Source organism: Rhinopithecus roxellana, chromosome 12 (genome assembly GCF_007565055.1).
Source record: "Rhinopithecus roxellana isolate Shanxi Qingling chromosome 12, ASM756505v1, whole genome shotgun sequence".
NCBI lineage: Eukaryota > Metazoa > Chordata > Mammalia > Primates > Cercopithecidae > Rhinopithecus > Rhinopithecus roxellana.
Genome location: NC_044560.1, coordinates 135,500,883 through 135,510,736, shown reverse-complemented (window position 1 = coordinate 135,510,736; position 9,854 = coordinate 135,500,883). Strand labels below are relative to the sequence as shown.

Below are 9,854 nucleotides of genomic sequence, written 5' to 3'. Positions count from 1 at the left end.
GGCATGATGGCTCACGCCTGTAATCCCAGCACTTTGAGAGGCTGAGGCAGGCGGATCACCTGAGGTCGGGAGTTTGAGACTAGCCTGACCAACATGGCGAAACCCCATCTCTACTAAAAATACAAAAAATTAGCCAAGTGTGGTGGTGGATACCTGTAATCCCAGCTACTTGGGAGGCTGAGGTAGGAGAATCGCTTGAACCCGGGAGGCAGAGGTTGTGGTGAGCTGAGATCGCGCCATTTACACTCCAGCCTGGGCAACGAGAATGAAACTCTGTCTCAAAAAAAAAAAAAGAAAAGAAAAGAAAGACACCTTGGAGGCTCAGAGAGGTGCAGGCATATATGCAGCATCACACAGCAAAGCAAGAATTGGGGCTAAGATTCCAAGGCTGGGATGTGGTGGGGGCGGGCAGGGGCCGGTGCTGAATGAATGACTTCACAAGGAGTCATTCACTTTCTCTCTCTGAGCTTCAGCATGATGCCAAGTGACCTCACCCAGGTGACTGAAGTGCTCGTCATTGTTGGGAGCGGGGGGTGCCTCACAGGGTCTGGGGAACAGATAATATCTTTATAAATACGACCGCTGCTTGTCTCGTCATCAGGCAGTGAGCCAGCCCCATGCAGCCGGGTCTGACATCTGACTCTGCCGCTTCCCTTGCTGTGTGAACTTGAACAGATACCTTCCTCTCTCTGGTTCTCATAGTCTTCCTCTGTGAAATAGATCCTCCCCTCTACCCCCTCATTAGGAATTCAAGGTGAGATTGCTTGTATAAGAGCCCACCACCCTCTGTGGCACACGGTTGGAACTCAAGAAGTGGGGGCTATTAATAATAATAGCAATACTAACAATCTATTTAAATTATTACAGGGTCTCTCTCTGTCACCCAGGCTGGAGTGCAGTGATGTGATCACAACTTACTGCAGCCTTGACCTCCCAGGCTCAATGTGATCCTCCCACCTCAGCCTCCCGAGTAGTTGGATCTACAGGTGCACACCACCACACCTGGCTAATTTTTGTATTTTTTGTAGAGATGGGGCTTCACCATGTTGCCCAGGCTGGTCTCAAAACTCCTGGACTCAAGTGATCTGCCCGCCTCAGCCCCCACAAAGTGCTGGGATTACAGGCACCAGTCACTATGCTTGGCCCTTAACCCATTATTAGTAATAAAAACTAATGCTTTCATAGCTCCTAGAATTGGACCCTATTTTAACCATTTCACATATATTTAACATTGACGCCCTAGCAGCCCTATGAGGTGGGTACTACTAAGACCCTCATTTTATGGATGAGGATGAGGACACTGAGGCACACAGGGGCCAAGTAATTATCAAAGTTTCACAGCTGATATCCAGTGGACCCATGTACCTAATTGTAGGTATTATTAGTTAAGCCAGACTGCCTGAGTTCAAATGCCATCTCCCCCACTTCCTAGCTTTGTGACCCTGAGCAAGTTGTTAAGCCCCCCATGCCTGCCTCGATTTCCCCACTTGTAAATTGACTATCATAGAAATCTCTCATGGGATTGTGTGTAAGGGGTGTGGAAAGTTGCCTGGCACCGAGGAAGCACTGCATACATGTGCTTTTGTCATAGTCTTTGTTTAGACAGGAGGCCTTTGAACATCAAAGAATTGGAGCCACTTGATCAAGTCACACAGCAGATTAGGGGCAGAGTTGGTATTCAAATGCATGCCTCTGTGGCTGTAAAACTAAGGGTCATTGCAAAACACAATCTCAGGCCTAAAGCCACGCTCTGACTTTGGCAAGTGGCACTGGGGGCCTTCAGAGACAGCCCTGGGTTCAAATCCCGGTTCTGCCACTTCCAAGCCTCTCCCAGCCTCAGTTTCCCCATCTGTGAAATGAGACTTAGTTCTCTCTTTGCAGAGCTGTCGTGACACTCAGAGAGGATTCACAGAAAGTGCTAAGCACAGAGTAGGTGGTTAATAAATGATAATAACCATACTTACAGGTGAGGATTAAATGAGATAATACATGCCCTCTGTTCAAAATAGTTTCTGAGAAACAAACACTCGATACTCACTGTTGTTATTATGACTTTTGTTACCGTTGCTATTAATGTCATGATGTGGTTTATGGCAAGAACTGCCTGGAATCAGCTTGGAAACCTCCCACTTCCTCTTCCCTCACATTGGATCCATCAGTAATCCCTACTTGTTCTTCTTCCTAAAATATTTTAGATCTTTCCACTCTTTACCTTTCCTTTAGGACACCCTTGGCCAAGTACATCCGCCCTGGCCTGTGTCAATGTTCTCCACCAGGGACACATCTGTGGTTGAACAAGTTGGGTTTATTGCTTCTTGCAGAGGGAGAAAGCACACCATGAGGTAACTGTGAGGTGTCTAAGTAAATGGGTGTTAGAAAGGATTTTTTTTTTTTTTTTTGAGTCAGAGTCTTGCTCTGTCGCCTAGGTTGGAGTGCAGTGGTGCGATCTCAGATCACTGCAACCTCTGCCTCCTTGGTTCAGCAATTCTCCTGCCTCAGCCTTCCAAGTAGCTGGGATTACAGGTGTGTGCCACCACACCCAGCAAATTTTTTGTATTTTTAGAAGAGACAGGGTTTCACCATGTTGGCTAGTCTGGTCTCGAACTCTTGAGCTCAGGTGATCTACCCCTTTGGCCTCCCAAAGTGCTAGAATTACAGGGGTGAGCACCTGGCCAGAAAGGATTGATTTTAAGATTTGGACTTGTGTGTGGTGGTCTTGGGAATGGTGCAAGGAAGTGGGGCCTCATTCTAGTTTAGATACTGTTAAACGGAGAAGGAGTAATGCTGTGATTGGGCATTTGCATAAATCTCATTTATGAGGCAGGAGAAACAAAGTGAGGTTAAAGTTGTAACTTTAATATAAGCAGTCATTTATATTAGCCAGGATATGGGGATGCTTAGTCATTCTTTGGTTTGCACAATGATCTTGTTTGTTTCTGTGTTCAGACATGGTTATGAATTGGTCTTGATTTTTTTTTCTTTCTTTGTTTTTTGTTTTGTTTTTTTTTGAGACAGGGTCTCATTCTAGTTGCCCAGGCTGGAGTGCAGTGGCGTAATCTCAGCTCACTGCAGCCTCAACCTCCCAGGCTCAGGTGATTCTCCCAGCTCAGCCTCTCAAGTAGCTGGGATTATAGGCGCACGCCCCCACGCCCAGCTAATTTTTTGTATTTTTAGTAGAGATGAGGTTTCCCTGTGTTGCCCAGGCTATTGATTTTTTTCTGATCCTTTACTGTTGCAGTGTGGCCTTGTCCAGGTTGGTGCTCTGTGATCCTGCCTCACCCTCCCGAGTAGCTGGGACAGCAGGTACATGCCACTGCACCTGGCTAATTTTTTTTTTTTTTTCTTTATAGAGATGGGGTTTCGCCATGTTGCCCAGGCTGGTCTTAAACTCCTCATCTCAAGTGATCCACCTGCCTCGGCCCCCCCAGGTGCTGTGATTACAGGCATGAGCCACTGCACCCGGTCTCCATTTACTTCTTTTTTTTTTTTTTTTTTTTTTTTTTTTTTTTTTTTTTTTTTTTTTTTTTTTTTTGAGACGGAGTCTTGCTCTGCCACCCAGGCTGGAGTGCAGTGGCCGGCTCTCAGCTCACTGCAAGCTCCGCCTCCCGGGTTCAAGCCATTCTCCTGTCTCAGCCTCCCGAGTAGCTGGGACTACAGGCGCCCGCCTCGTCGCCCGGCTAGTTTTTTGTATTTTTTAGTAGAGACGGGGTTTCACCATATTAGCCAGGATGGTCTCGATCTCCTGACCTCGTGATCCGCCCGTCTCGGCCTCCCAAAGTGCTGGGATTACAGGCTTGAGCCACCGCGCCCGGCTCCATTTACTTCTTGATGGCTAGCTGCACTATTTCTCAGGTTGATCATATTAAGAAGCAAATCTATCATGTCCTCCAGCTCATTTAGACCCTCTTAAAGATTCTCTACTATTCTCATAATCAATCCACATCTCTTGTCAGGGCCTCTAATGCCCTGAGAGTCTTGGCCTCTGCCTGACTCTTTCATCTCAGTTCCTGCCCTTCTCCTATGTCCTTCTGAGCTCAGGAGCACTGCTCTCCTTTCCGTGTTTGAATGGTCCATCCTACCTCTCACCTCCAGGTGTTCCCACGTGCTGGTCCCTCTGCTTGTAAAGGACTGTGCCCCTCTCTTGACCTGCTCTAGCTGGCTAAATCCTGCATGCCCTTCAGGTTGCATCTCAGATAATCTCAAGGAAGCCCTCACCGACCAGGCCCCACTCCTAGACTCCACATCTCCTTGTATCACTACACTTTTTCCTTCAGTGTCTTAGTCTCTGTGGTAAACAACAATTTGTACGATTATTTGATTAGTATCTGTCTCCCCCATCAGACGGTGAGCTCTGCCAGGACAGGCGCTGGTTCTGTCTTCATCTCCAGCATTACCCAGGCCAAAGCCGAGCACACTGTAGATGCTCATTTAACAGTTACCAAACACTGAATGTCAATAGCCCCAGCCTCTCTTTAAGCCCCACTACTCCCCCACTCCAAACACACACAGACTTTCTCCCGCGAGCTGTCAGGGAACCTCAGCTCCCACCCTTTCCCTCCTTGGCAACTTCACAGGGCAGGGACCGCTCTCCCTGTGGATGACTCGCCTAGGGGCGGAGCCCCGCCCCACAGCCGACGCTGAGTTGGCCCGGTTGGGCAACGCTGGGGTTGCCTGGGGCGAGGTTACTCATCCTGGGCTCAGGTAAGAGGGCCCGGGCTGGGAGGCGGCACACCCGGGGGGACGCCAAGGGAGCAGGACGGAGCCATGGTCCCCGCCAGGAAAGCAGGTGCCCAGGCCGTGATCTGGAACGCAGGCTGGCTGCTGCTGCTGCTGCTTTGCGGAGGTGGGTCTGCTGCCTGGAGAGGTGGAAGGGGTAGAATGGGGGCTCCTGGGGAGGAGGCTCCTCTGGCCCCCTACAGAGGAGGCTGTGGGAAGGATCCCCACATAAGCAGAGGGCACTGTAGGCAAAGTTCCCCATCCTGAGCAGAGGGGGCAGTGGGAAGCATCCTCCACCATGGGCAGTAGGAAGGGTTCCCCACCACGGACAGGGGGATCTGTGGGCAAAATTTCCCATCCTGAAGGTGTGGAAAGAAGTACCCTGCTCCTAGGCCGGGCGCGGTGGCTCATGCACGTAATCCCAGCACTTTGGGAGGCCGAGGCGGGCGGATCATGAGGTCAAGCGATCGAGACCAGCCTGGTCAACATGTTGAAACCCCGTCTGTACTAAAAATACAAAAATTAGCTGGGCGTGGTGGCACGCGCCTGTAGTCGCAGCTACTCGGGAGGCTGAGGAGGAGAATCGCTTGAATCCGGGAGCGGAGGTTGCAGTGAGCCGAGATTGCGCCACTGCACTCCAGCCTGGTAACATAGCGAGACTCCGTCTCAAACAAACAAACAAAAAAGTCCCCTGTCCTGGGCAGAGAAGCTGTGGGCAGAGTTCTCTCATTTGAGCAGAAGGGGGCTGTGGGAAGGGATCCCTCACTAAGCACAGTCTAGCACAGTCTACTGTGGGAGAAGTTCTGTCATTCTGAGCAGAAAACTATGAGGAGGTATCCCTCCTACCCCGGGATGAGGGGCTCCATGGCGGGGATCGCCTACAGCGGGCATACAGGGCTGTGGCAAGGACACGCCCACGGTTGGCATAGTGGGTATGAAGGAAAAGGGTCCAGTGATTCCTGTGCTTCCAGATTTGTGGAAAGCTTTTCCCTACTCCTGCCCTAGAAAAGTGTGTGCAATAGGACTGTCTCATCCCGGGACAGAGAGCCATGGGAAGGACTATTTCTCTCTTGGGGGTGGACGCTTTAGCAAGGAGGGCTCAGGTCTGCTCGGCTCCGCTCCCCCAGGAGCGCAGACCTTGGAGTGCTACAGCTGCGTGCAGAAAGCAGATGACGGATGCTCCCCACACAAGATGAAGACGGTGAAGTGCGCGCCGGGCGTGGACGTCTGCACCGAGGCCGTCGGGGCGGTGGAGACCAGTGAGTGGGGACCCCCGGGCCACGCACACCAAGGGAGGGTCATCCCGCCCAGCCCAACCCAGCCTCCTTATAGTCGTTTATGGATTGGCCACGCCCGTTTAACGCGGCCCCACCCCTCCCTTTCAGCCTATCCGGGACCCTACGACACAGCTTCGCCCCTCCTCCCAGGCCAGGGCTTCTCTATTAACGATTACAAGGGCGAGGAGCAGAGAGTTGAGAACTGGGTGGGGCGGACTGGGAGAGCTCAGGTTTGGAACGAGGTCACGTCCTATGCACCTTTTCTGCGCCACCACTGAGACCTCCCCATCCCTGTCAACCGGGATGTCTCCTCCGACTCACCTCTTTGAGGTTTCGCCCCCGTTCCATGACCCCGCTCCTCCCTCCTTCGGTCGTTCTTTCCGCTCTGAGTGGCTCTTTGGGGGCTCCAGTCTGCCAATTACGGCCTGTCAGTCCTGTGGTGTTGGCCTATTTGAGGCCCCGCCCCTCCCAGGCCGTACCCAACTCTGGGCTACGCCCCATCTGAGACCACGCCCACATCTAATCCCGCCCCCGTCTCTTTGCCCAGTCCACGGACAATTCTCGATGGCAGTGCGAGGTTGCGGTTCGGGACTCCCCGGCAAGAATGACCGCGGCCTGGATCTTCACGGGCTTCTGGCGTTCATCCAGCTGCAGCAATGCGCTCAGGACCGCTGCAACGCCAAGCTCAACCTCACCTCGCGGGCGCTCGACCCGGCAGGTCCGTGGGGGCGGGGCCGTAGCTGTGGGGGCGGAGCTACATTCGGGCCCGCCAAGATGGAGGCGGAGCCGGGGCGGAGCGGGGAGTACTCGGCCTGTGCTGGGTGTGGGGGTCATACTCTAGGGCGGGGCCAAGAGGCAGCAGGCGGGACTGTCTGACTGTAGGCACCAGGAGGTTGCGCGCTGCGGGGGTCACGCCTTAGGGGCGGGGCTAGGAGGCGCGCTGCGGTTTCTGAACCCTTTCGACGCCTTTTCTTCCTCTGGGCCCCCCTCTCAGGTAATGAGAGTGCATACCCGCCCAACGGCGTGGAGTGCTACAGCTGTGTGGGCCTGAGCCGCGAGGCGTGCCAGGGTACATCGCCGCCGGTTGTGAGTTGCTACAACGCCAGCGATCATGTCTACAATGGCTGCTTCGACGGCAACGTCACCTTGACGGCAGGTGAGGGAGCCCTGGAGCACGGGACCTACAGGAGTTGTGGTAGCACTTCTGAAGCACCCTGGGCGGTAGGGAGCCCTTTACCCAAAGCGTTTCCTTCACCTGCGATGCATTCTGGGAACCGTGGGGCCTAAGTGCTTGTATCCTAGGGCATCATGGAAAATGCAGTCCCTTCCCCCAACATATTAACAGTGTGGGGACAGTGATGCTTTGTCCCAGAGTGTTTTGGAGAGACATACATTTCCATAGAGGGCTGCCAGGTACTTAAGAGGTATTTAAGGCCGGGCGCGGTGGCTCAAGCCTGTAATCCCAGCACTTTGGGAGGCCGAGGCGGGCGGATCACGAAGTCAGAAGATCGAGACCATCCTGGCTAACATGGTGAAACCCCGTCTCTACTAAAAAATACAAAAAACTAGCCGGGCGAGGTGGCGGGCGCCTGTAGTCCCAGCTACTCGGGAGGCTGAGGCAGGAGAATGGCGTCAACCCGGGAGGCGGAGCTTGCAGTGAGCTGAGATCGCGCCGCTGCACTCCAGCCTGGGCGACAGAGCGAGACTCCGTCTCAAAAAAAAAAAAAAAAAAAAAAAAAAAAAAGAGGTATTTAAGCCTCCAAGCTTCGGCCCAGGCACTGCGGGGAATCTCTAGTTTCTTAGCCCTTAAAACTCAAGGGGTCCCCGCCTGTCCCAGAGTATTGAGAGATGTAACCATGGAAAATGAAGTTCTTCAAACCCCATTCCCTTGCCAGCTATGCTTAAAAAGATGTAGTTATTTTTAATTTTATTTTTAAACACAGGGTCTTGCTCTATCACCTAGACTGGAGTGCAGTGGCGCAATCATAGCTCATTGCAGCAGCGCAGTCATAGTTCACTGCAGCCTCTACTTCTTGGGCTCAAGCAGTCCTCCTGCCTCAGCCTCCCAAGTAGCTGGGACAACAGGGGTACACCGCCACGACTGGTTACTTTTATTTTTGGTAACAGTGGGGTCTGTCCATGTTGCCCAAGCTGGTATTGAACTCCTGGGCTAAGCGATCCCCCTGCCTAGGTCTCCCAGAGTGCTTTACAGGCGTGAACCACTGAGCCTGGTGGGGAGAATGTAGCTCTGACTCTAAGACTAAATTCTGATGGGGAAGTAAAAGCTGGGGTGAGGGCTAGGGGGATAATGGCGAGAGGGTTGTAAAGGAAGTTTGTTCTGCCCTGTGGTCTTGTGAGAGGTCTTATATCTCAGTCTAAACCTTTGTTTTAAGCCCTATTTTTATTTCAGCCCACACACATTTCCATTGAAAGCACAATGGAAAATGTTAATCCACCATGTGCCAAAGACAGTGAGTCTGTCTGTTTCTCATAGTAGCACCTGACACCTGAGTTTAGATTTTGGGATTAATGGATGCAGAGACCTTCTGTCTCATTTTGGGGGGTTCTCTGTTTTGTTTTTTTTTTTTTTTTTTTTTTCAAGACAGAGTCTCACTCTGTTGCCCAGTGATCCCCCTGCCTCTGCTTCCCAGAGTGCTGGGACTACAGGCGTGAGCCACCACACCCAGTGGGGTTCTCTGTTCTTGTCTGATGCCTCTAAGTTTCATTCTGGCTGTGTCAACCTCTTTCCCTCCAGCCACTGACCTATCTGTGTCTCCTTCCTGCAGCTAATGTGACCGTGTCCTTGCCTGTCCGGGGCTGTGTCCAGGATGAATTCTGCACTCGGGATGGAGTAACAGGCCCAGGGTTCACGCTCAGTGGCTCCTGCTGCCAGGGGTCCCGCTGTAACTCTGACCTCCGCAACAAGACCTACTTCTCCCCTCGAATCCCACCCCTTGTCCGGCTGCCCCCTCCAGAGTCCACGACTGTGGCCTCAACCATATCTGTGGCCTCAACCACATCTGTCACCACCTCTACCTCGGCCCCAGTGAGACCCACATCCACCACCAAACCCCTGCCAGCCCCAACCAATCAGACTCCGAGACAGGGAGTAGAACACGAGGCCTCCCAGGATGAGGAGCCCAGATTGACTGGAGGCGCCGCTGGCCACCAGGACCGCAGCAATTTGGGGCAGTATCCTGCAAAAGGGGGGCCCCAGCAGCCCCATAATAGAGGCGGTGTGGCTCCCACGGCTGGATTGGCAGCCCTTCTGTTGGCCGTGGCTGCTGGTGTCCTGCTGTGAGCCTCTCCACCTGGAAATTTCCCTCTCACCTACTTCTCTGGCCCTAGGTACTCCCTCTTCCCAACACTTCCTGTTTCCACCACTGGACTGGGCTGGCCCAGGCCCTGTTTTTCCAACATTCCCCAGTATCCCCAGCTTCTGCTGCGCTGGTTTGCGGCTTCGGGAAATAAAATACTATTGTATATATCCTGCCAGGGGTGTTCTAGCTTTTTGAGGACAGCACCTGTATTCTTCTCATCCTTGTCTCTCCGCTTGTCCTCTTGTGATATTAGGACAGAGTGAGAGAAGTCTGCTGTCACAGGGAAGGTGAGAGAGAAGACGCTAAGCTTCCTATTCACTTTCTCCTAGCCAGCCTGGACTTTGGAGCGTAGGGTGAGTGGGACAATGGCTCCCCACTCTAAGCACTGCCTCCCCTACTCCCCCCATCTTTGGGGAATCGGTTCCCCATTTGTCTTCCTTACTAGACTGTGAGCTCCTCGAGGGCAGGAACCATGCCTTATGCCTGTGTGTGATCAGTTTCTGGCACACAAATGCCTCAATAAAGATTTAATGACTTTGTA

General features: G+C 52.7%; 1 protein-coding gene across 1 annotated transcript; it reads left to right on the top strand.

Moving 5' to 3' along the window:
- The first annotated feature begins 4,663 nt into the window (after positions 1–4,663).
- On the top strand, positions 4,664–9,854 carry LYPD3 (LY6/PLAUR domain containing 3). Its single transcript, XM_010372419.2, has 5 exons — positions 4,664–4,843; positions 5,844–5,975; positions 6,541–6,711; positions 6,988–7,149; positions 8,780–9,854. Exons 1-5 carry the CDS (start codon positions 4,765–4,767, stop codon positions 9,292–9,294), a joined length of 1,059 nt encoding a protein of 352 aa, XP_010370721.1. The 5' UTR covers positions 4,664–4,764; the 3' UTR covers positions 9,295–9,854.